The 27,431-nt window shown below is 38.3% G+C and overlaps 1 protein-coding gene and 1 long non-coding RNA gene across 17 annotated transcripts in view; both read left to right on the plus strand.

Annotated features, from left to right (window-relative positions):
- LOC135092127 (serine/threonine-protein kinase OSR1-like) overlaps positions 1-25,839 on the plus strand; it is a 160,978-nt gene extending 135,139 nt beyond the window's left edge. For 11 of the 15 annotated variants that reach the window (XM_063990356.1, XM_063990363.1, XM_063990357.1 and 8 more), the window contains 10 exons: positions 919-1,032; positions 1,662-1,827; positions 3,736-3,897; positions 6,268-6,456; positions 8,071-8,094; positions 11,074-11,178; positions 14,482-15,078; positions 15,598-15,836; positions 16,243-16,429; positions 20,115-25,839. In XM_063990356.1, the coding sequence (XP_063846426.1) occupies positions 919-1,032; positions 1,662-1,827; positions 3,736-3,897; positions 6,268-6,456; positions 8,071-8,094; positions 11,074-11,178; positions 14,482-15,078; positions 15,598-15,836; positions 16,243-16,429; positions 20,115-20,192 (1,861 nt within the window). In that variant the 3' untranslated portion in view covers positions 20,193-25,839. The remainder of the gene's footprint in view (positions 1-918; positions 1,033-1,661; positions 1,828-3,735; positions 3,898-6,267; positions 6,457-8,070; positions 8,095-11,073; positions 11,179-14,481; positions 15,079-15,597; positions 15,837-16,242; positions 16,430-20,114) is intronic. The other 4 variants (XM_063990359.1, XM_063990367.1, XM_063990360.1 and 1 more) reach the window with 3 other exon arrangements.
- Positions 25,840-27,246: 1,407 nt separating this feature from the next.
- LOC135092125 (uncharacterized) overlaps positions 27,247-27,431 on the plus strand; it is a 28,912-nt gene continuing 28,727 nt past the window's right edge. The window contains exon 1 of one of the 2 annotated variants that reach the window (XR_010262761.1): positions 27,247-27,391. This is a non-coding gene — a long non-coding RNA (uncharacterized LOC135092125). The remainder of the gene's footprint in view (positions 27,392-27,431) is intronic. The other variant, XR_010262762.1, reaches the window with a different exon arrangement.

A 27,431-nucleotide genomic window follows, 5' to 3' on the forward strand; every position in this document is an offset into this window, starting at 1 on the left:
AAGGTGACAGTATTATGATTCACTGAAAAGTGTTTGATTAGTAGAGGAAGTAAAAAAAATTGAAAAATAATACTACATGAGATGCCAATCACACTGCATTAAAATATGCAAAGCTAGTATGCTTCAATAACAGACAAAACATGAAGATAAAAAAAAAAAGTGAAAAGATTAGACCTTGATTTTTAGAGGGATGTTGATTAATTCAGTGTGTACTCTGATATTTCATGTTTCAGCTTTATGTTGTGTGTATTGAGTAAATGTGTTGGTGGATGAAACCACCACCATTACCTCTTGTGATGGTGGTGGTGGGGTGGTATTGTTGCCTACCAAAGCAAGATTTTTCTTGGGTCAGTTTTTAACCTGAGATTTATTTAATGGCAGTCATGTTTTAGATTTTAATAATTCATGATATAATATTAATGATGCACTTTGAATTGTTGCAAAGTTTAGGGACATTTTACTCAAGGATATTTTGATATAGAACTGGCATAAACTATACACAGTATTGTTTTTTTTTTGCTATACTTAAGGTTTCTTGTCATGGCCAATGTTCTGTAATATTTTGTGATGTATGGCTGGCTTGCTTTAAGCATTACATGTTTGAATACACTGAAAACTTGTTTCTTAGATATGCTGTCATGAAACGGAGATCTAATATTTCTATTGTGATATGCTGTCAAACATAATATATATGTCTTTATTACACTCTGACATTTCTCCTTACAATGCATCATTACATTTTAATCATACATAGTTACTGTCAAATATGATATATGTACTTGCCTTTATTACACTTATGACATTTCTTCATACTATGCAATAATACATTTTGACTGTACATAATTACCATCTTGAAAATTCTCCTAATAAAAGTGCACTCCTTTCATCAGTGATCCATTAAACAAGCCTTTGTTGCAGGATGAAGAGCACAGACTGCAAGCATGGAGTGTTTGATGAGGCAGTTATCGCCACAGCACTTAGGGAAGTACTGAAGGGCCTTGAGTATTTCCACAACAATGGACAAATCCACAGGTATCACCCGGAGGCAGAGTCTGTGTGCTGAGGATGGTTCCTTTTAGGCTTGGTGTGTGGCTGGCCATGTGGTTTCTGGCTGTGTTGGTTCTTGTGTTCTCAGCTCAGTTGTAATGCTTTGGGGATGAAAAGGGCAAAGAGTTGTGCAGTTAGTTGATGCTTATGTTTACTTAATTCTTCCACATTTCTCCTTTGACCAGGCTTTGTTATGTGCTCCTGTCCTCTGCTTTACTCACTTCACCAGGAGGCTCATTCTTGTGTATGTTTTGTGTTGTCTACTCATGAGTTATCTATTGTGCTCCAAGTTTTGTTTTCATGAGGTTTTCAGCTCAGTACATTTGTTATGCAGACAGCACCACATGACCTTGTTGTGATGTCAAGTCCCAATCAATCTATCAACCTGTTGTTATACAGAGATTGAGTCGATTTATGCATGTAATTGTGTTTCTTTGTATTTGTGAGAGCAGATTTAGCAATGAGAATATCAATAGAAACAAGCACCGTTAGGGAGGTAGTGTTAATCTTAAAGGTAGTAGCAGTGTGTTTTTTCTTGTGAACTTTTAATGAAAATACATTCAATTACAGCAAATATAATATGAGGAGCATTTATTTCAGCTTGACCTTTCTAGAGACATCAAGGCTGGGAACATCTTGCTTGGAGAGGACGGGGTAGTACAGATTGCAGACTTCGGAGTCAGTGCCTGGCTCTCCACGGGCGGTGACCTTTCTCGCCAGAAGTCTCGACACACCTTCGTGGGGACGCCCTGCTGGATGGCACCTGAGGTCATGGAACAGGTGAGTGGGTAATAAAGAATGGGGAGCACCTATTTCCATAAACAAGACAAAGAGGAGCAGCTCAAACCAGTGTTCATTTTAAAGTAATCATAGTAATTATTATCAGTGGTATAGTGGCCAGTGACTCAAAACTGAGGAGTCTCAGATCCAAATCATCAGCTAGTTAGAAACTAATTATGGGGTTTATCTTCTTTCATGTTGTAGGCTTTGTTTACCCATCAGTGAATAGGTGCTGGATGTTAGCTGAATAGTTGTGATCTTGTCTCTTGGCTGGAGTGGAAGGTTAGCAGTCTTACCCTCCTGTGTGTTTGGATGTGTGTGTTTGTGTGTGTGTGTGTGTGTGTGTGTGTGTGTGTGTGTGTGTGTGTGTGTGTGTGTGTATTTACCTAGTTGTATTGTACAGGGCATGAGCCTAAGCTGTGTGTGCGTGTGCATGCATTCGCACTTAGTCTAAGAGACCAGATATGGTCTCATCACATCCTGAGGGGCAATCAAGATACATGTTGTAAGAAATAACCAGATGCCTGCAAAAATATTAGCAACGGAAAACATTCAGCATCTCTTTCTTTGTGTTTGATGTTGTCAGCATTTAGGTGGAGATGTTGAAGCAGCTCAGCTGGACCATAAATGAAGGAAGCCATCTCAATGTGGTACAAAGTAATGGAGATTGTGTGTGTGAGTGGGTACATCAAATTCCCTTCGAAACACTAACAAAAACATGGTGTATCTCTCCTCACACACAGGGAGGGTTTTGATATTTTGTCAAAAACAGCTTGCTTTGAGTCCTCAGTAGTACAACTCTCTATGCCTCCGTTACACTAAACTAAATGGCACTAAACTCACATTCTTTGTATTCAAAATGCAATAAGATTAAAATCTCTTGGTTGAGAGATTTTTGTGTGGCAAGATTAAGAAGAGGCAGGAGTGTGCTGTTTCCAGATGACTGCATCAGTGTAGGAGGCTGTTATCTTTTCAGTTGTTCTCCATCCTAATCTATTTACACTTGTTTCCTTAACTTGAGTTCCTTATCTCTCATCCATTCTTTCCTGCCTTATTTCCTTCAGTCCACTTCTCTCCTTTCTATCTGATGTGGCATGTGCTTTTGTTTCACTTGTATGCTTTATCAACGAACCTCACTGTCATTGTTTGATGCCACTAGAGGAAGATTGCAATACAGCATATTTTATTGTGAGGCACTGGTTAAAAAACAGCTATTATCATTGTCTTCTCCACTAACATCACATGGCTAGATATTGAAGAATTTCACACTTGCTGGATCATTTTGACTAAATAGTCTCTTATAAGGACTTGAGACCAGCTCTCCTTGGCTGATGAATCAGAGATGAAAAAATAAGAAAAAATGCATGTATAGCTGTCACAGTGGCTGCCAAGACTCAGAGACTCATGATGTATTGTGTGTTGGTCTAAGAAGATAGCGTATCCTAGGATTTCCCATGGCCAGTTCAAACTAGACCCAACAAAGACAGAACATATATATGTGACACTTACAACCCACATATCATCAGGTTGCCATAATGTAAATGTAACATCCACAGATAAGGCTTAATCTATGAAAAAGGGTTGTCTGTAGTGCAGTGCTTGCATTAAAGCAACTGAAATGTATTGGATAGGGATAGAAGAACCAAGAAAAGTTAGTTTAGTTTGAGATGTTTTGGTTAAAGTCATAGACATAGAAAAGTAAAGAAATAGAAGGAGTGTTATCAGTGAAAGGGATTAAAGAGTGAAGATACTGATCAACACATCCTGGTATAACCTAATGTAGTTGCTTAAGAGTGAACGTGTATGTGAAGACATGCCAACAAGTAGTTCTGCTTTCGAAATGTTTTTATGTAGATCCTTTGCCAGGAAAGTGTTAATCCTCCCCATCACTCTTGTTTCCCCTCACAGGTGTCTGGCTATGACTTCAAGGCAGACATCTGGTCATTTGGCATCACTGCGATAGAGATGGTGACCGGCACAGCGCCCTACCACAAGTACCCACCCATGAAGGTGTTGATGCTCACTCTGCAGAACGACCCACCCACTCTGGAGACCGGTGCTGAGGAGAAGGTGAGAGAGAGAGAGAGAGAGAGAGAATGATGATGATGAAAAAGAAAGGTAAATTTTTTACAGCAGCAGCAGCAGGAAAGAAAGTCTGAATCATATTGGATTTTTAAGTCTCAGATTTAAATTTGTATTTTTAGATTTAAGTATTAGGCAAAAGTATAAATATAATTTAGAAAGCTGAGAAAAAATGGATGTAGGTGTTCATTGAAAGAGATACCAGAATACATATTATGGAGTCGGTAATTACATTTTTTAAAGAAAGCTGATTGAGGAATTAAAAAATTAAAATAAATAAGGCAGGGAAGGAGATAGAACAGTGTCAAAACCTTTCAAGATCTAACTCCCCTCATGACTTCTGGCATCTGGCCAAAAATATCTCCAATAACTTTGCTTCTTCTTTCCCTCCTCTATTTCAACCAGATGGCACCACTACTATCACATCTATTTCTAAAGCTGAACTCTTTGCTCAAAGCTTTGCTAAAAAAACTTTACCCTGGACAATTTTGGGCTTGTTCTTCCCTCTCCCCCACCCGCTGACTACTTCATACCACCTATTAAATTTCTTCGCAATGATGTTTTCCATGCCCTCGCTGGCCTAACCCTCAGAAGGCTTATGGACCTGATGGGGTCCCTCCTATTGTTCTCCGAAACTGTGCCTCCGAGCTTGCACCTTGCCTAGTCAAACTCTTTCAGCTCTGTCTGTCAACATCTACCTTTCTTTCTTGCTGGAAGTTTGCCTACATTCAACCTGTTCCTAAAAAGGATGACCGTTCTAATCCCTCAAACTACCGTCCTATTGCTTTAATTTCCTGCCAATCTTAAGTTTTTAAATCTATCCTCAACAAGAAGATTCTTAAACATCTATCACTTGACAACTTTCTATCTGATTGCCAGTACAGGTTCCGTCAAGGCCGCTCTACTGGTGATCTTCTGGCTTTCCTTACTGAGTCTTGGTCATCCTCTTTTAGAGATTTTGGTGAAACTTTTGCTGTTGCCTTGGACATATCAAAAGCTTTTGATAGAGTCTGGCACAAAGCTTTGATTTCCAAACTATCCTCCTACGGCTTGTATCCTTCTCTCTATAACTTCATCTCAAGTTTCCTTTCTGACCATTCTATTGCTGCTGTGGTAGACGGTCACTGTTCTCCTAAATCTATTAATAGTGGTGTTCCTCAGGGTTCTGTCCTGTCACCCACTTTCTTCTTATTATTCATTAATGATCTAAACCAAACTTTTTGTCCTATCCACTCCTACGCTGATGATACCACCCTGCACTTTTCCATGTCTTTTCATAGACGTCCAACCCTTCAGGAGGTAAACATTTCACGCAGGGAAGCCACAGAACGCTTGACTTCTGATCTTTCTAAAATTTCTGATTGGGGCAGAGCAAACTTGGTATTGTTCAGTGCCTCAAAAACTCAATTCCTCCATCTATCAGCTCGACACAACCTTCCAGACAACTATCCCCTCTTCTTCAGTGACAATTGTCCCCCTCTTCTACACTGAACATCCTCAGTCTGTCCTTTACTTATAATTTGAACTGGAAACTTCACATCTCATCTCTAGCTAAAACAGCTTCTATGAATTTAGGTGTTCTGAGACGTCTCCGGCAGTTTTACTCATCTCATCTCTAGCTAAAACAGCTTCTATGAAGTTAGGTGTTCTGAGATGTCTCCGCCAGTTTTTCTCACCCCCCTAGCTACTAATTCTGTACAAGGGCCTTATCCGTCCATGTACGGAGTATGCTTCACATGTCTGGGAGGGGGGGTTCCACTCATACTGCTCTTCTAGACAGGGTGGAATCAAAAGCTTTTCGTCTCATCAACTCCTCTCCTCTAACTAACTGTCTTCAGCCTCTCTCTCACCAACGAAATGTTGCATCTCTAGCTGTCTTCTACCGCTATTTTCATGCTAACTGCATGCCTCTCCTCCTCCCGCGGCCTCGCTGCACAAGACTTTCTTCTTTCTCTCACCCCTATTCTGTCCACCTCTCTAATGCAAGAGTTAACCAGTATTCTCAATCATTCATCCCTTTCTCTGGTAAACTCTGGAACTCCCTACCTGCTTCTGTATTTCCATCTTCCTATGACTTGAATTCCTTCAAGAGGGAGGTTTCAAGACACTTATTCATCAATTTTTGACTACTGCTTTGACCCTTTTATGGGACTGTCATTTCAGTGGGCTTTTTTTTTTTTTTATTGGATTTTAGTTGCCCTTGGCCAGTGTCCTTCCTACATAAAAAAAAATGATATTCATTGAAGAACAGTGTAACATAGATAGGGAAGTAATAAAGTGTTCATAAAGAAGGAGTACAAAGAATAAGATGGACAGATAAAGAGAGTAGAAACCGGCCTTCATCACTTCCCACTCCAGGACCAGTACAAGGGATATGGCAAGGCGATTCGCAAGATGATTGCTGACTGCCTGCAGAAGGACCCCACCAAGAGGCCCACAGCATCAGAGCTCCTGAAACACCCCTTCTTCAAGAGAGCCAAGGACAAGAAATACCTCCAGAGTGTGTTGCTGCAGGGCGGTCCGTCCATAGAGGAAAGAGTGGCCAAGGTGGGTGTGCCCTGTCCTGCCAGTGACCTGTGAGGTGTAAGGAAGGGGACAGAACTCAAAAGCCTCTTACTTCCAAAGGCACATTTCTCATTAGGATACATTTCAGGCAATGCGTGGAAGGTGGTGGTGTAATTTTATTCATTTTACCTTACTTGTAACTTTTTAGTTCTTAGTTTTTGCTATTTTTCTCTCGTCCATAAATAAACCTTTTTTTATTTGTTTTGTTTTAATATTTTGCTGGAATGACTTTGTTGTGTACTTGCATGCTGATAGAAATGTGTCTTTGTGGAGATAGTCTTTGGGGGATAGAATTGTGCGGAGTGTAATTTGCATTAGGGGGTAATTGTAAGAATTGTATGGGTGTATTTTGCATTAGTCTGGCTGTTTGTGTAGAAAGAGTACTGTATCTGTAGTCCAGCATGCCCATCAGTATATCCTACTAGGTAGTTATTCATATATTTATTATTCATTTAGTATTTTAATGAGTGAACCTAGCTCTTTCTTTATTAAGAGATACATTATCACTTTTTTTGTCTGTGGAAGCTGATTTGGTGCCACTTTTCTCATGAAGCAGTCTTTTTATTTATAATTCTTCCATGCCACTCCCTCAGACTGCATTATCCCCAGCCCATGTCTTAGCGTGTGAGCTTCATTCCCTTTTTAACTTTGCACTTTAAATATAACTTAGTCAAGACCCAACATAGACCCTGTGCAGCTTTATCATGTTATTTGCAGTGATAGCAATGTTTTTATAACTTCACATCTCCATGAGTTTACCCATCCTCAATTTAGTCGGTTGCCATTCAGTTCCTTTTTTTTTTTTTTTTTTTTAGCTGCTGTGTTGCATATGCAGAACCTAATACTTTGTGTACTGCTAATATTATTTTGTACACTGCTAATATAATTACAGGTGGAATTTTTGGTTATAATGTGCTAAATTTTAGGTGTCCAGACTGAGGGTGTTACTACTTTAATCTATCATTTTGGAATCAATATTTTAACATAACTAATTTGCTTATTAAACTTTGCCACTCATTATTTTGGCATTGTTGTCATTGTACGTGTTTTCTTTCGTTTATTACCCAAATAACTTTTTTGTATTATATTATTTGCATGTTATTCTTGTATTGTATGTTTGGTGAGTTTGTAGAAGTAGAGATGGAAAAGGAGAAATGGAGTGAGTCAGAGAGAGAGAGAGAGAGAGAGAGAGAGAGAGAGAGAGAGAGAGAGAGAGAGAGAGAGAGAGAGAGAGAGAGAGAGAGAGACAGACAGACAGACAGACAGACAGACAGACAGACACAAAAGTGAATAGATATGAACTTATATAGAAACTATGAAGTGACAAATAAAGATCAACAGAGAAGGAGAGACAGAAACAAAGACAGGCAATAGATGGACTTGTATAGAAATTGTACATAGTGACAGAAACAAAGATGAACAGAGGAGGGAGACAGAAACACAGACAAACAAAGACAAAGTGAAGAGAACGAGAGAAATAATAAGATATGAATGTTGCACTAACCTTTCCTTATAACAATGATACCTTCCCTTCTTTTTTTTATGTCCTCTTTCCCTTTATTACTTTTCATGTGTTGTTTTCTTATCTGCTTGCAGGATGAGCCCTTCTTAAGACGGAGGGTGAGTGAGTTTAGTGATTCCGTTCCGTGAATTGACACCAACCCCGTAATCATTCCTTTCTATGACGGGACCTTTGCTTTGGACCACTCACTGATCCCCACATCTTCTCTCTCCCTGCCCAACCTGTCCAACCCTGGCTGACGTATGATATTTTTTTTTTTTTTTTTTTTTTTTTTTTTTTTTTTTTTTTTTTTTTTTTGTCTCTAATAAAAAGATATTCAGCAAAAGAATATAGAAAATATACAAGAGGAATGCTGCTTAAATTTTGGCATACCTAATTGATGTTTATTTTATGTTGTGTTGGTGATTGTTGCCATTTGGTGTGGGTGAGTGATTTTTTGTATTGTCATCCTCCTTTTTCCATTACACACACACGCACACACATGCACACACTTTTGATCCATAACACTTCTGTACACACTTGCAAGTATATATATATTAACACTCCTGGCAATAAATAATACTATATGGCAATAAATAATACTATATTAAAAACTTCCCTGCTAATCATGGATTCTCTCAGTAACCTCAGCAGCTTAGAAATTAGTCAGGCAAACTGGAGTTATCTTTTATAGGGGGTGGAAGTGTGTTATGAGTGCTAAGTGACTGTGGTTGAGGGATGCGTGGTGAGCGTGGTTGGTAGTGAGGAGGGACACAGGTATGTTTGGTTGAGGGAAAGGTAAAGGGAGGAGAGTTAATAGATCGTGATTCATAGTGTGGTAGTTTATAAATTTTTCCTCTTGTAGACCTTAATGCTGAAACCTCATCACATGCTCTGTGTGTGTGTGTGTGTGTGTGTGTGTGTGTGTGTGTAAGTAATAATGATTATTATCAGTTTATTTAAAATAAACAGCTTAAGAGCTGAAAATATACATGGAATAAGGACATGATAATACAATATGAATGAGTGTGTATGTGTTACTTGTGCTTGGTGCTGAGTCATCCCATCACCTGAGCCTTAAGTCACCACTTGTGATTTTTCTTCTATATGAAGTTTCTCCTGTCATAAGGTTGAAAGTTGTGGTGAGAAAGCAGGAATTTTCACTTCATGTGTGCAAATTGCATTGTAAGAGAGAAGTTTATTTGGGGGAGAGGGAGTCTGCTTAGTTTTCAGGGTGTGAGTTCCTTGTGTTGCCTCTCAGTGTCATGGTCACTTACATGTATTAAGTTAATAGTACTGAACAAACTGCTTTTCTTTCCCATCATAAATTTTATTGAGTGAATGATTAGCCACTGCTTGATCCTAATTTTTTTAAATTTTTTATTTTTTTTTTTCATAGAAGTAAGGTGCAAAGTTTTCTGGTCTGAGAATTGCAGAGACATGCAGTTCAGTAACTTTTTATGAAGCAAGTTGTATAGTTACATTATTTAAACTTATTTTGATGTATTTACTTTTTATCCATACAAGAAGTCTTAGACTACTTGTATGGATTGTGTGTGTGTGTGTGTATACATGCGTATTTAGTTTGTATGCTTTACGGTGTTATTTTCTATCTTTTCTGTCTCCTGTTTTCTCATTTTACTTCTGTTATTAACAATTCACAGCTGCATTACTTTATCATCCTCTACTTTTCTATACTCTCTCTCTCTCTCTCTCTCTCTCTCTCTCTCTCTCTCTCTCTCTCTCTCTCTCTCTCTCTCTCTCTCTCTCTCTCTCTCTCTCTCTCTTTCTACACACACACTCACACACACAAGCTTATCTGAATAGCTTTTTTTTATAAACACATTATCTGCTTCTTTGTTTTCTACGTGTTTTAATTATTTTTTTTGCTTTCCTTATTCTTACATTAATTTTCTTCATTATCCATTTAATATGTTTATGCTTATGCTACTAATTTTTCAGCACATTTTTATTTTTTATTGATTGAGTTTCTATTAATTTTGTTTCTTAGTGTTCTTGTGTAATTTTTTTTATCTGCCTTGATCTTTCATTTTATTTATGTGTATGTATTGCTATCAAAGCTTTCCTACTCATTGCCTTTCTTAGATGCTCGATGCACCATGCAGTGTGACCATTGGCACTAACTTGTCTGCACAGTGTTGCACATTACATAAACAAGATTGAAGGGCTGCTGATGGCCAGATTATCTTTTTTGTGTATCTTGAGTGTGGATGATCAGTAGAACTTGCTCAAGGGAGAGAAGGGAACTTTCTAGGTTGTCATTTGGAAATTATTTTAATTTTGGTTAATATTATCAGTTCATGTGTCCCAAATGTTATCTAGCTCTCATTTGGTCTTTCATTTAATTTTAATCTGTTTTGTAGTGTTTTCATCCCCATAATAATTAGCTAGTATGATTCCCATCTCTGCTTCAATATATTGTCTCCATCAGTAACAGTACCAATGACAATCAAGAGAGAGAAACAATTTGACCCACATTCCAATTAATAATTTACGAAGAGACTTGTCATATATTAGTCATGTTCCTGTCCATTTTATAATATTTATTTTAGACACCCATGCACACATGGGTATACATATTTTCCAGCCATTTAACATATTCCTACACACACATATCTTAGCATATCTTCACATAGAAAAAGAGACATATCAAACAGTGTCCAACAGGAGACCTGTGTACTTTTTCACCTCTCATTTCACTGCGGGTCAGGTGTTGAGTGGCACTGGTCATGTTTTGTGGCAGCTTGCAGGTTGGGGTATAGGTTTGCAGTGGGATGAAATGTTTGTGGTCCTTGTGTGTTTGAATATAATAGACACTTGATTCCATTGCTGATGATGGTTTCCATCAATGGCAGGTTTTGTATTGCTGCAGAATCCTAGTCACGTTACACTGTCACTAAATACCTGAAGACTATGCAACCAAATCCTCATAAATTTTATATACATACTCCTTCATCACTAATGCTATTAAGTCAAGATATCACCTAAGACCTGACATGAATTTGAAATAGATTTTGCAATGGAATTTCTTGGTCAAAGTTTCCTTACAAGGATTCAAGTAACACTCCTTTTTGCAGCAGTCCCGCAGCAGGCAACCTGGCACATCAGGCCGACTCCACAGAACACAGAGTGGTGACTGGGTATGGTCCAGCGATGAGGAGGATGAGAAGGATGCAGATGAGGTGTGTACTGCTGCAAATAAGGAAGCCTAGATGTTTCTGTACTGTCAAAATTAATGTTACAGGAATTTCAATTTATTTATTTTTTTCTGATAATTTATTTTGTTTATGCATTTGCCTATTTATTTATTTACACATTTGTTTGTTTTGTTTGATGACTTCGTCAGCTATATGCTTCGGAATATATTTGCTTCATTTGAGTGTGTGTTGCCATGTCCAGTAGAAGACAGCATATCATGTACAGATGATCCTTGACTTACAAACTTCCAGAGATGCAAAGAAGAATACCTGCTAGTCCAAATTCTGTTTGTCACTCCACTGCAGGTTCAAATTCACCATGTCCTTCCTGCCTAGTGCCACTTTTAGCTGTTACCCACACCAGGCAACAGTGTAATGAGGGAAAGAGGCACTATGTTGTTTACATTCAATTCTTGACCTGCTAAGACCTTTTTGGCTGTGTTCCAAGATTTTTGGCTTATTTTCTAACTTTCTGATTATTAATCATGGTTGGTGACAAGTGTAAGGCTAGTGTAAGTCAGGTCGTGTCTGTACCTCTAAAGTGTCTTTCTCATCCTTAGCTAACCTGATGGCACATGAGACAATGTAGTTATGAGTATAATAATGTTTTCAGTCTGGAGTGAGCTCATGAGAGTTACTGATAAGTGTGTGTTGTTGACTGTTGAACATCAGTCTATTTATTTATATACCAGGCCTGTAATCCCATACATTGTAGCTCAGACAAAGTATTACATATTTATACACACATCACTCACACTCTAAGCCCTGTTGGCTCCTGGTGGAAAGTTAGTCTTGTGGATAACCTTACTAGATCCATATTGAGCTTATGCATAGCACAGCTGGCAACATACTTCCACATCAAGGCCTGACAGTATACAGGTAAAATGGTGGCCACACCATCTATTGCACAGCATGAACTGAATCCTGGGTTAGGAAGTTGCTCAGTGACCCTTGAGCATAATGAAAAGATAAATAGAATGTAATCCTCACCTAACAGGAAGGGAACTGAAAGAAAAAAAAAACCCTGCATTCTTGGTGGTGAGTCTGAAATTTTCATGACATCATGGTCTTGGTCACATATCTGAACCTTTTGACCCATTTTTATATATTTATTTATTTAATTAATTTATTTTTATTTTATTTTATTTTATTTTATTTTATTTTATTTTATTTTTTTGTTATACATGAGAGGGTCATTGGCCAAGGGAAACAAAAAAGAGAGAAAAAAAAAATCCCACTGAGGTGCCAGTCCCTAAAGAGATGTCAAAAGAATCATTGAAAATTGAAGGATAAGTGTCTTGAAACCTCCTCCTTGAAAGACTTCAAGTTATAAGAAGGTGGAAATACAAAAGCAGGCAGAGTTTACCAGAGAAAGGGATGAATGATTGAGAGTACTGGTTAACTCTTGCATTAGAGAGGTGAACAGAATAGGGATGAGAGAAAGAAGAAAATCTTGTGCAGTGAGGCCGTGAGAGGATGGGAGGTATGTAGTTAGCAAGATCAGAAGAACAGTTAACATGAAAATAGTGGTAAAAGATAGCAAGAGATGCAGCAGTCCAGTGATGAGAAAGAGGCTGAAGACAGTGAGTTAGAGGAGAGGAGTTGATAAGATGAAAAGTTTTTGATTCCACAGTTGAGTGACAGTCGAGTGTCATTGAAGAAGAGGGGATAGTTGTCTGGAAGGTTGTGTCAAGTTGATAGATGGAGATGGAGGAATTGAGTTTTGTGGCATTGAACAGTACTAACTTTGCTCTGCCCCAATCAGAAATTCTTGTGAGATCAGAAGTCATGTGTTCTATGACTTCCTTGCATGAACTGTTTACTTCTGAAGGCTCAGATGTCTACGAAAAGACGTGGAAAAGTGCAGGGTGGTATCATCAGCGTAGGAGTGGATAGGATAAGAAGTTTGGTTTAGAAGATAATTGATGAATAATAGGAAGAGAGTGAGTGACAGGACAGAACCCTGAGGAACACTACCATTAATACATTTAACAGTGACTGTCTACCACAGCAGCAATAGAACAGTCAGAAAGGAAACTTGAGATGAAGTTAAAGAGAGAAGGATAGACTCTGTAGGAGGGTAGTTTAGAAATCAAAGCTTTGTGCCAGACTCTATCAAAAGCTTTTGATATGTCTAATACAACAGCAAAAGTTTCACCAAAATCTCTAAAAGAGGATGACTAAGACTCAGTAAGGAAAACCAGAGAGTGGCCTTGATGGAATCCTTACTGGCGATCAGATAGAAGGTTGTGAAGTGTTAGATGTTTAAGGATCTTCCTGTTGAGGATAGATTCAAAAACTTTAGATAGGCAAGAAATTAAATCAATAGGAAGTTAGTTTGAAGGATTAGAATGGTCACCTTTTTTAGGAATAGGCTGAATATAGGTAAACTTCCAGCAAGAAGGAGAGGTAGATGTTGACAAACAGTTGAAAAAGTGACTAGGTAAGGCAACCATGGAGGCACAGTTTCGGAGAACAATAGGAGGAACCCCATCAGGTCCATAAGCCTTCCGAGGGTTTAGGCCAGTGAGGGCATGGAAAAAATAATTGTGAAGAATTTTAATAAGTAGCATGAAGTAGTCAGGGGGCAGGAGAGGGAGGAACAAGCCCTGAATCATCCAAGGTAGAGTTTTAGCAAAGGTTTGAGTGAAGAGTTCAGCTTTAGAGATAGATAAGATAAGAGTGGTGCTATCTGGTTGAAATAAAGGAGGGAAGAAAGAAGCAGAGTTATTGGAGATGTTTTTGGCTAGTTGCAAGAAGTCATGAGAGGAGTTAGATCTTGAAAAATTTCGAGTTGAGGGGGATGTCAAGACACTTGGGGTTGATATCAGAAGAGCAGTCTGACCTTTGGACATTTTTGGTCCTCTCTCCAGACAGGACTCTGAGGCTGATGTAGAAGTTGTCATATTTAATTTATAATTTTGAGTAAAGGGTTTGTAGTTGTCATATTTGATTTATAATTTTGAGTAAAGGGTTTGTGTGTAATTAGGTACATGTAGTTTTTGTGTGAAGGAAGAGAGTTGTCTTTAGAGGGCAGGCTGTGACTGTTCCCTTGTGTTGTGGGACACAAAGGGAAAAGTTCAGTGAGGTCACAGCTTGGTTATTGATAAGTTCACAGTATCCTCTGATCCAATGCTTCAGACCTCACTGGGAGTAATGAACATTTCAGCAGGTGTCTACTGTCTCCTCCTGCAGTGAGATGACATCCCTCTTTTAATACAAAGTTGCCCTCAGTGTTGACCAAAGGTAATGTTCCTCATGCCATGCCTGCCTCCCTCTGCCACACAGGCTGACAAGATCTCCATCAGCAGCAGTGAAAGCAGCAATGAGAAGCATCAACAACAGCAGTCGCAGTCACAGTCCTCAACACTGTCTGAGTCCACACAGTCCTCCACGCAGCAGCCTCAGGTAACACAGCAACAGCAGCCCAAGACACAGGAGCAGCAGCCACCTCTGCCACCACAGTCAACCCCTCCAGCCACACAGACCAGTCCAGTTATAGAGGCCACACCACAGCAGCAGCAGCAGCAGCAACAGCCACAGCCAGTACCAACACAGCCGCAGCCAGTACCAACGCAGCAGCCAGTACCACAACAGCAGCCAGTCCAAACTCAGCAGGATGGAATACCACCACAGTCAATGTTAATTCAGCAGCAGCCTCAGCCTCCACTTAGCTACCAGCCACAGGTCATGCAACAGTTAGCAGGTGGTGTTGGTGGTGTTACCCCACAGTCATACCCTATCCAGTACCAGCAGCCAGTAGCACCACAACAGGTCCTCCAGCACATGGCCTCTGTCCCTCAACAGCACCCACAGCAGTTACCTCCTCAGGCATATCCACTCCAGCACATCCCCCAACAGCCTGTGGGAATGATGCCACAACAGGTGTGTGTAGATGTAGGGCAGATGTGTACAGTTGATCATTGTATAAAGAAGTTTGGTGCAGTTCAGTATTGCTGATTCACTTGCCTCTTATCAAGCCTGATGCCATGAGCTTCGTAAAGGTAAAGCAATGCTTGCAAATATTTTTCCTTGATCATTACTCTTTGGGATTCATACTTAAGTATCAGGGTTTGAGGAAACTAGTGTAGTGCCAGAATTGTCCATTGACTTTCCTTGTTTTACTTAGCACATGGAAGTGGTTACTTTTACTCAAAGTTTATCAGTAACTGTTGCTTTGATGGAGTGTTAAATGTCCTTGTAGTATTTACTGTAATGTCAGTGTTACCTTCTGTGTAGTGACTGCATTCATTATGGCTATGAAGGTTTGTATATTGCTTCCTTCAGCAGATTATGGAGGGAAATACTTAACTTACTTTATAAATACTTTAACACATGATTGTCTTCCAAAACTAGTTTGTAAAAGGGTAAATTTTTCAATGTTATTGTGTTTGGATTGTACAGGTGCCTGGCATGGTGGCAGTGAGTGGCATGGTGCCTGACATGATGATGGCAGCTCCCATGGCTCCTGTCATGTCCACTGCCTTACCTCAGGGCATGGCATACCCTCAACCTGTTGCTGATCCCAACATGTCCCTGCCCATGGCCCAGATGCCCCAGGGGGTGACTGAGGGCTACGTGACTGCCCCTGTCCAGCAGGTGCAAGCGGAGAGTGATCCAATCAACTTGGTGCTAAGGGTCAGGTAAGGTCACCACTAAAGGGAGAGGGAATTAGTCAAGTTCGTCAGAGAGAGAGAGAGAGAGAGAGAGAGAGAGAGAGAGAGAGAGAGAGAGAGATTTAAGTCGGCTGAAGCTGTTTATTTTTTCACATTTTCCAGAGCATCATTTTTTATTAAGTCAGGTGTCAGTTGTTGTCATTGTGTGGATGACTTAAATAACTTTTTAAGAGAGTTGACAATTTCCATAATACACAATTAATATAAAATATATACTTTGGTTTGTGAGGTTACCTGAGATTTTTAAGGCTCAATGTTTATAGACCTTTTTGCAGATTATATGTGTTTGTTATGCAATGATGAGTCACTAGACTGTCCATCCATGTGTGGTGTTGGTGCTCTGACGTTTGTCATGATGAACTTGCCATTCCAGAAACCAAAGGAGAGAACTCAATGATATTCGATTTGAGTTCAGTGTGGGGCGAGACACATCTGAGGGTGTGGCATCTGAACTTGTGGCTGCCGGACTGGTGGATGGCAGGGACCTGGTGGTGATTGCTGCCAATCTGGACAAGATCACTCAGCACCCTGAACTCGGCCAAAACCTTACTTTTAGACTGGTGAGAATATAACAAATAAGAAAAAGAGTGAAGCTTGAAAAAAACAATAGGCTTACATGTAGGATTCCTTGTATGAAGCATAACTACCTGTGTCCACCTGTCATCTCTTTCATAAATGTAAGAGTTTCTAATGTAACTTAATTTAAAGAGTCTGTTGACTCTTCACAAGCAACATTATTATTAATTTAAAGAGTCTGTTGACTCTTCACAAACAACATTATTAACTCTATTCTAGTCATGCATCACTCTAAGAATCAGTATCTTCAAAAGATAGTCTAATGCTATCAAGCTTAAACCCATTACTTATAATCCTATCCTGATTGCTAACCTTAAAGATTTTGTTTTATCATCCTTGTTTTGTCCCTTTTGCCACATAAATACTGTACCTCTGTCAGATGCCCTCCTAATCTATGCCTTTCAGACAAATGTAAATTTAACAAAAAAACTTTTATCTCCTCTCATAAGGAATATTATGCATCCCTTATATTTTTATTCTTCCTCCTCTGTACTGACTCAGACAGTCCTATATCCCTCCCTGTGCAGTTTCCTTCCTTGTATCTTAACAACTACTACTCATAATAGTTTAGAATCACTGCCAGATGTAATCTTGATATTACTTGATGATTTTTAATGGTCTTACAGATGAATTCTTATCAAATCCTTGATTTTTAATGGTCTTACAGATGAATTCTTATCAAATCCTTATCAGATGCCTTAAGTCCAGATATATTATGTCATAATTATTCCTATTATCTGCTGCCTCATAAATTTTACTATCAAAATTCACTAAGTTGATGAGGCATGATTTTCTCATCATGAACCCATGCTGTGAATCCTTCATTAATCATACTTGTCTAAATTATCCTTAATACTCCTCACAATTACTGACTTCATTAATTTACTAAAATTTAGGTCAGACTGATATAGCAATGGTTCACTGTCATTGTATTTTATCTTCTTTCTTAAAAATAGGAACTATATTCATGTTTCCACATTAAAGGCACCTTAGCTGAATCTAGTGATATTAATCAATGGTTTGTATTCTAGCAATATTAAATTTAATACTCTGGATTACATTCCATCGGGCCATTGTGATTTCAATTTTTCATTGTACCCATCTTTTTGGTAATGGGAATATCTACTAGCTTATCTTATTTCCTCAGAAACTGTTTGGTTCCTAGTATTACTTGCATGTTTTCTTGCATAAAAAATAGTTATTTAGAATTTGTCACCCCTTCTGCAAAACTAACTTTATATCAGATGCTTCTAATAGGCTGAGGATCTTCTGTTTTGTATACCTAAAAAATCCCCTTAGTTATGTCTTCACTTAACTAGCCATTTTAATCCTCATACACCAGATGCACAGGTGCATCAAAAAAGTTATTTGAATTCATCAAATTAAAGTTTCTGGTGTAATTGTGTCAATTTTTTGTGTTGAGTCGGATATGAGTATCGTTTTCTCTATAGTAAGGAATTGGCAATGTTGATGCTTCACTGAATAGATTGACGCTTAGATAATTTGTCAGTTTCAGCCAGTGACTCAGACTTTCTGCACGTAATGCGAGATGAATTAAGATTTCAGTTTTCCTTTATTTTCTTGAGATTTAATTGACATACTGCAATGACAATAGTGCTATTGTAAAGGTCATAAAGCTCATAAAAAATGTTTAGTGCACAGAATGCACACTGGAAAAGTTCTGAGCTCTGAGATTGTGAACATTTTTTTCTTTTGTATTTATTTTTGAGGTAAAAAATAGTGAAATTTCTTTTTTTAGCAAATTTCTTGTGACATCATAAAGATAGTTTCCTTGTGAATCTAGTGATATATAATTTGTGTTTACTTAGGAATTTCAAAGGAAAGAAAACTGCTTCTAAATCAAAGTTTTGTAAGACACATAGAGAAGCCACAAAGTCTTGCAAACAGAAAAGGTATTGGAAAGAAAACTTAATTTCATAGTTGTTTTTAACTTTTTATTTTTTTTTATTTTTTAACTATTCCAAGTCTCCAACCAGTGCATTATATTAACTCTTAATTCCTCCCAGTCTCTTGTACATGTTTCTTTTCAGTTCTCTCTGGGTTTTATATCAGTGATCCATTTAGAATTATTGATTTTAGATCTTATTGCTCTCCATGGAACACTCAATCTGGCCTGCATGTACATAATGTATTAATGAAATATTCATAGAACTCATCAGCATTAATCTCTATCAAGGTGCCTCAAGAACTAAATTGGCCATATCTCTTGGTTCTCTTGTTTTTAAGGAATGACATTATGACCAGGCTTTCTACCTTTCTGTTTTTGTACTCTTGGTTGATACATACAGTTTATTAACCCTCTCCTCCATAATCCCTACTTCATTCACTTTACCCTGGTCTCACCTCACCCATCCTAGCTTGACCCAACTCCCTCACCACATCCTCAAATCCTTCTGTCCACAGCCATTTAACTCCATGGAGATAGCTTGATCATTCAAAATATGTCAGTATAAAGTCAGGTTCCCTGCATTTCTTGATGCTTTAAAAGCTTCCTCTCATTTCAAACTGAACCTAGTTCCACAGTTATCACTATTACCAAACTGTTATCCAGTGTATACCTGTATGTTTTATCTCTGTTAGAACCACAGTAAAACCTCCATAAGTCAGTATAATAGAGGTTCAGCCTTTGCTGACTTATTGAAACTGACAAGTGAAATATCACTTGAAACCCTTGGCAACCCCTCCAGCAGCTCAAGGTCATCAGTTTCATTCCCTTCCTCCCCTACTCTTTGCACCTTACTCTGATAACTTGGTTCTAATGAGGGCTACTCGTTCTGGTTCAGAGTCAGGAGGTTTAGCCTTTGCAGCACCACTTCCTGATGTGATCTTATTTGTTTTCATTTTGTGGTTTGATCTTTCTTGTTTACTCAAGCATTACGTAATTTCCCTTGTACCTTTTTCTCTCTTTTCTTCCAAAACCTGTATAATATTCTTGTGATTTCAATGTTACTGTTATCAAAAAACTACCTCACCATTAATCTAATCTTTATTTTCTAAATATGATTTTTCTAATTTAAATGCTTGTTTCCTCTGCTCTTCATCTCATCACTTATCCAGAGGGTTTATTCAGCATGAGGCTGAAAATCATCCTGTTTGGAATTTTTAATTGAATATTAACTGACTTTATGGAATTCCAACTTAAAGAATGCTGATGAAGGTTTTACTGTAAGTCAAAAGTATTTTTACCCCTTTATGGATTCCATTGTTAGTGAATGAGTGAAGCAAAGGGCATGGGAGCTAAGGGGAGGGTGATAGAAGTGAAGATGTAGGGACAATGGTGGGCTCATAGGGAAGGAGTGTGGGGCTGGTGATGGGAGTGGAGGGTCAGTCTTATGTATGATAATTCTACAGTCACATTTTCATGAGTGATGACTAAAATAAACTAAGGCTAGTAGTTAGAAATTTTTTATTGTAAAAATATTTTTGAGGAGCCATAAGCATGTTATCCTTAATCTATAATAGAAGCCTGCAAAGCTGTATCATTGGTACAGTTTTGTCAAGTCCCGTTGTTGTAAGTTGTACCGTAATATTTCATGTGTTTTTTTTTTCTTTATCTTTTATATGTTGATGCATGTACCTCCTTCCTCAAATAATTGATATGGTTCTTCTGTCATTCCTGTAATAACCCTGGTCCATTATTTCTTGCAGAACTCTGACTGTGAACCCAGTGAGACGCCTGATGACAAGGCGTTAATAGGGTTTGCTCAGCTGACCATCTCAGACTGACGGGGGAGCGAGGTCCTCCACCCCCAGGGTTCCCCGGGCACCAGGAGGGCCTGAGGCACCACTGCAGGAGGCTTGTGCCACCCCTGTGTGATTTGTTATGATCAAAAGTGGATGCTGGAAATAGTCTTTTTACATTGTCAGTTTTCTGTGTGATGTGTTACTCAGTACTGAGATGAAGAAGGAAGTCAAGTGAGGGTGTCTTGTGCCAGTGTGTCCAGGCCGTATCACCCATGAGAGGCAACAGTCATAGCCTCTTAGGTTGTTCTGCCACATAGGAACACCACCAGCCATCATGAGGATAAGATCAAAATGCCTCACATAAAAATGACAAATATAAACTGAGGATTTCCAGCATTTAGTATTTTTCATAATCTAGATATTTTGTTTTGTTTAGTGTAGGATAATGTTCAGTACCAATGAAGGATTTATGCGTGTGTGTGTGTGTGTGTGTGTGTGTGTGTGTGTGTGTGTATAATATATATATATATATATATATATATATATATATATATATATATATATATATATATATATATATATATATATATATATATATATATATATATATATATATATATATATTACATACACAAAATATGTGTGTGTGTGTGTGTGTGTGTGTGCACATATATAAACTGTAGGTATATATATAAAATTGCAACATGTTCTGTGATGCGTAAAAGAGGGTGTCAATATTCCTTTGCTGGGAGTATCCTCTCTTCCTCAGCATAAACAGTGAGTTGCTTCAGTTTCCAGCCAGTGCAATAATGACGCAAGATTTCCCTGCCAGTTGGATGGATGGAGAGCCTTGATGCACATGTACATGCACACACTTTCTTGTCTGAGCCTCTCCAGCTTACCGCCCCCATGAGTATGTCAGCTGCAGGCATTTATTGCTGTGTACACTTCAACTAGCAGGAGCATTAATTAAATGAATATCAATTTCAAAATTAAGAAACGAAACTCATTATCACACAGTTAGATTATTTTTTCTATCCTTAGGAGTATTTCTTTGTGATCAGTTATATTTTTCCAGTCATGGATTTCTTTAGTGGCAGAAGAAACCTATGAGTTAAAGCTTTCCTTAAAAGTGTGTGTGTGTGTGTGTGTGTGTGTGTGTGTGTGTGTGTGTTGTTAAAATCAAGTAGAGGAAATGGTGTCCACATAATGCATATTCTCTTGAATTCATTCACCGCGCCATCAGAAAGTAAGCATTTTGAAGCATTCACTAGCTTAAGGCTGTAATGTAGTCGCTTCTTGCTTCTAGGTTTGACACACTGTGGCAGCTGACTGCGGCTGCTTTGAAACTCTTGGATCACATGACTAGCAAAGAATATATATATATATATATATATATATATATATATATATATATATATATATATATATATATATATATATATATATATATATATATATATATATATATATATATATTCTTTGTTTTGATCAAGTTATTCAGTACTGATAGACCTTATTGTACAGTATTCTTTTCATGTAATCTTTGTAATTTCCCTTATTAATAACAGCTGTAATTTATCTTGTTAACCATTGCTTGCAGAGTATATCCAACAGAACTATTCTTTGTATAGGATGCAGGCTAGTACTTTCTGGGGAGATATTCTGGTCAAGCTGGTGAGCACTTGAAAAGGACCACAGTGAAACAAGAGCCATACCATCTTTTCTTCAGTCACCCTTTACTCTCTACCAAAATCAACCTAATTCTCTGGCTAATATGTCTCAGCACGTGATATTTTCACAAGTATTTATGGTTTCATTAAGCTGATGGCCTTCACTACACCTGGCAAGAACAATACTTTAATCCCCTGTATTGACCAGTGAGGTTGTGCATAGCTGTGGTGTGGATGTGTTCATTATGTTATGTAGAGGTGTGTTGCATCCTCTTCAGTTCACCAACAGGTGATACTGAGAATAATAGTATAGACTGAGGGGTGAGGTGATACTTTGCCAGCTGCACAGACTTTAGGAATGACAGACCAAGTTAGCTATAGCCATAATGGTGGAGCCTGAAGCCTCTCAGTGCTGCTTTGTAAATGTGGCAAGAAAGGCAGCATGTCTCCACTTTGCTCATGAATCATATCATTGTCAGGTGTTAAGTGTAATGCTGTGGAGAAAACAAATAATTAGTTGTTGAAGGTGGAAGGTGGCAGCCTCAAAACTCACTCAGCCCATTCCTTGTCAACAAAAATTATTGTGCTTCATGTAAGTTCAGTGGGATCTGCTTGTTTATTAAGAACATTCAATGTGATATTTTTTGCTAAGAAAATTCAATACTATCACTGGTATCAGCTGCATTGTTTTCACCTCTGTGTTTGGTAACTGAATCACATTTCTTGTTATCACTGTCATGCAGTATATGCAAAATTAATTCTGTATTGTATATGTTCCTTCCAACTAAAGTTTCATATTACAGGAGCAAAATTTTCAAGGGTTTGTGTAGCCCAGTCAGAAGATTCTTTTGTCTGTGTTGTCTAGTGATACCCATTCAAGCCAACTCTTGATGCTTCATTTTCATGTCACCTTTAGAGAGAAATCAAGATTACTAAGATCCCCATAAAACATGACTATCTTAGGCAACAGTATCTCTCTTTCTCTCTACTTTTCTGAGAAAAGACCTATTGTGTGAAAAAAGTAAATAAAAAAATTATATTCCCATAACATCCAGACAGCTTTACTTTACACTTGTAGATCATTTACCAAATGAAGACATGTCGCATTCACTTGTAATCTGACTACCTGTATATTGTTGGAAGTGCCCGTCATATTATTCTAGTGAATATTGTACTATGTTTGCAGCTGAAAAGACTCTTGTGGTGCTGCTCCCTCCTGTTCTTGAGTCTATATCTCCATGAAGTGCTTGCTTAACACTACTTAGATTATCTATCAGTAATGCCAGTGTGACCTTAATGAAGTGGTGAAAAAGATTCTGAAAAAAATTGCCCTTGTTTTATGGATGTGTGAGGGTCTGCCTAGGCTCTGACAAGCTGAGTGGGTCAGTGCTGCCAGAAAGAAGTTACAATTGCTATGTGAATTTTTCCCATATTACTGTTTTATGACAGCAAATTTTCTTTAGGGAAGAAAGATCATGTGCCTGAAGATAATTGTTCTTCCATTAAACATTTAACTTTATTCCATGCTTTGTATGTGTGTGTGTGTGTTTTCAGTCTCACTTGCCATGAATTGGATGGGATAGGCAGGAGATAACGTATGGCAAAATTATAAAAAGAAAAGAAAAAACAAATAAATTTCTGTTCTATTTATATTATAATTCTAATATTAGTCTCAGGAATATTTCATTGCCACAGAATATTCCTTTTGGATGTTTTTTGTCATGACAGGTTTCAATAAAGAGGAAAAGGCACTTCAGGCACATATTACTAACAGTGTGAATGGAGAAATTGTTAAACTTGTGGTATGAGTTGTATTCCAAGTATTTGTTTAATGAAGTGCATGCTGTGTTAGTCATTTATGAAGGGTTTGTTGCTCACTCTAAGTTCCTTATTTGTTTGTTTATATGTGTAAATACTTTAGTGTAGCGCCATACCAGTTGCACTCGTGTTGGTCAGGACCTTTCACCCCGAGCTCCATATTTAGTTTCATATACAGTGTGCGTAGTGGAGAATGAGCATACATAACTAGTGTAAATTATTGTTATTGTTTAAGGCAACTTATATCAAGTCAGGTTAGCTTCTATGCTGTATACATTTTTTAAATCATGTGATTTAATGTATGATGGAGTCATTAGGGAAGTGTTTGAATTGCATTGGGATGGGTAAGAGCGGCAACAATCAGCCTCAGCAAGTGTTGGGACTTATTGCCTTTATTTTCCTGCAACACATCATCCTTCAAAGTAAAAAGTTTAAAATATACCACTAATATTTCTTTGTTTCAAGAGCTTAAATGCTTTGTAAAAATTATTATCTCATCACAGTTTGAAAAGTCATGAAAAGGAAAAGTATAGTGAGAGAGCAGAAAGGAAGCTTTTCCAAACTGAGGCTGAAGTGCCACAAACAGCAGCCAGCACAGAGGGACAGCAGTGGTGCCAGAAAGCAATAGTACCCATGTGTTGGCTGCCCTGTCCCATACCAGGACGAGCCAGGCGGCAGAGTTCCAAAAGACTATGATGCTAACATTCAAGGTGACAGTCAGTGTCTCAAAGGAAGATGAGTATCTTCTTGAGAGTTGGAAGACTTAAGTGTAGTGCAATAAGTGCAATACTTTACACGTCATCATGCTGAAGCCGGCACTTCTGCAGTCATTTTCTCTGTTGCTTGGAAAAGTGAGTGACAGACAGTTTGTGTCCTCTTGAGTGTAAGGTTTACATGCCAGTCCATATCAGGAAACCCACGGCAATGCAGCAGAGATTATTGTGAGGTGAATTGGCCCTCAGAAAATTTTTGTAACAATTAAGGGAGGAAACCAGTGTTATGTTATCTCTAAAGGGTGTATATTTTTATTTTTTTCTGAGTATAACCAGTGCCAAATCTATACTTTTGTTTCCCAACTGTCCCTCCCCCACTACAGCAGAGGTGCAGCCCAAGGTTATGAAATTAGTTCACCATGACAATCACCCTGCATGGAGGCTCTGTGGTTGCCCCCATTTGTTCCATGTGTAAGGGAAACTAAATTAAGGATGGTGCAGTTGATGATAATTGACCATAACAGCACCAAACATTAGATCACCCAGGGTTGTGAGGGTGTGAGGGAGTTGCTGGCCAAGGCAAAAATGCCACTTCAACTACATTTGCTCTTTGGAACTTGCCTTCCACCCCCTCCCCCCCGAGATGATATATTCATGCCTTATTTGTGCTGTGTAACTGCAAGTTGTTTATAAAATTGTACATAGCAAAACTATTTTAACAGATACAGGAAACGCGTTCTAGTGTAACTCGCACCTGCCCCCTTCCCTGGCATCCCCCTCGTCACAGGGAATAGTAAAGAGGAGGTATTTGGTTTGGAGACTATGCATATTATATCTATTCTAAGTATTGTATTACAAGCTCTATTACTTTGTTTTGTGTCCTTACTCTGCACTGCAAGGAATGAGTCATCATTGAGATGGAGCATGAGAGAGGACTGTTTTGCAGAGCTGTGGTTTGCCAGTGCAGGAAAGCATTGCCATTGTGTTTGGGGTATTTATGGACCTTGTGTGAAGATGTCATAATGATGTGTTGAGAATTATAATGATGGGTTTTGATGATTTCCCTCTTCAAGTACTGAGTGTTCGTTCGTCTCTTTTAGTTACGTTTATTTATGACCATGTAACGAGCCTTAACAAAACCATGCGATCAATGCTGATTTATTAGTCAGTCAGTATAATGATGCAGGATGGGCACTGCAAGTTCTTTATTTATGTTTTCTGTCCTCAGGATTCACTCTACATCCCTCATACTTTGGACTCTGTCTCTGCCTTTCTCAACATTACTTCAGATTATCATTCTTGAAATTATTTGCATAGTTGGTGGCATAATTTTGAAAGAGGAAGTAGGAGGCATGAATTTAGGTCTTGCAGTGCCCACCAACTCTGGTCATGTCCTTGTCAACCTGATTCGGCCAGCGCCAGGCCTGAACAGCCTGGCCTTCTGTCCGGCTCACCAACTCCTCTATTAAAATGAAGAAACAAAAATATCTATATTTTTTCCCTTGCATCAAATTTTCCATCCCCTCCATAACCTTACTGCACCCAACCTTTTTCCAGTCACTTTTGTACTTTTATTTGGTATTGCTTTCCAATTTTCCCTTTTTTATAAAAAAAAATGGATATCTTTAGGTTAGGTTTAAATTTTTTGCCAGTGTTCTACATTTTCTTTCACATACTTGAGCATATCAGTCATAATTCTATCCACTCCTACCTTCTATATTTTTTTTATGTCTGGTTTCCCTAACTTATCAGGGCTAGGACAGTACCTCCAAATGAAGGACTTTGGTGTTGGCATTTGGAACTCTTACTCTGAATGGATTCCCTTCCTAACCATGGAGCGAGGCCAGGATTCAAACCTGTGCACTTTAAGACCCCTCGCCCCCAAGCATGCACTGTATCACTGTACCACATTCATGATTTAATGCCCTTTGATTTTATCATGCCCTTGCACCATCCTATTACTACCTGTCATTTCTATGTACATCACAGTTATTTATCATCATTCTTCATAATCACATTTTGAAAACATTTTAGCCATCATCCTTTCAGCTTCCTTCTCTCCTAACTTCCTTCACTGGATTTGCTTCATTGCTCACACTTATCCTTTCATTTTGAACTTCCTTCCAGTATAAACATTTATCCTCTTCATACTCTTCTCTCAATTCTTTCAATACCTACACCTTTCTCTCTCACTTATTTAATCATCCTACATAACATGTATTCCACTTTTTCTCTTGCATTTATCATTCACTCCTACATTTCTTTATTTTGTTGTTTTCCTTGATGTACCATATCTTTTTTTCCCTCCCTGCATACTTACTCAAAAATACTGTACTCTAGAAAGAAATGAAAGTAAGGATTAACACTAACTTTAATGAAATACAGAAGGGCATGCGACAATGAACGTGATTCATTTCAACGTAGTGCTTGTTATGGCAAATGTGCATTATGGTGACTGAAGAACGTATGGGGAAAAAAAAAAAATTGGTTCCAGGGAACCAGAAAAAAAAATTCCACAATTTTTGAGAAAAAAATAAATAAAAATAGGCACATTTGCACTACTGCATTTGAGATAACAAATATATACAGTACCCTCCTGAGTTTCACGCCTAGTCATAAATTCTTACCATCTCAAGTTTCGCACTACTTTGACAAGTATAGGTCACATTTATCTACCATCAGTGTCACACATATAAATACATGCATACAATAAACCCCCCTAAGTCGGAGCCATTCTCTCTCTCTCTCTCTCTCTCTGAAAGTAAGAATAATCCTAAGGATTGCTTAGCAAATGCAACTAATTGAGAATGAAAATGGAATTACATATATGAGTGAAAAAGGATGAAGCAAAAATGACATAAAATGAATGAGAGAGAGAGAGAGAGAGAGAGAGAATCACTCCTTAGTTCCTTATCTCTGACAGATAACGGGGAGGGGAGGTGACTGAGGGAGGTTTGAGACAAGACAAAAGAAGGGAGAAGAGAGGAAAAACAGGAGAGACAGGCGCTGGATAGGTGAGCAGTGGCTCGCACAGCTGGTGAGTTAGTCTTGGGAATTTTAGTTTGTTATTCCGATTA

This window comes from Scylla paramamosain, chromosome 39, assembly GCF_035594125.1.
Source record: "Scylla paramamosain isolate STU-SP2022 chromosome 39, ASM3559412v1, whole genome shotgun sequence".
NCBI classification, from domain to species: Eukaryota; Metazoa; Arthropoda; class Malacostraca; order Decapoda; family Portunidae; genus Scylla; species Scylla paramamosain.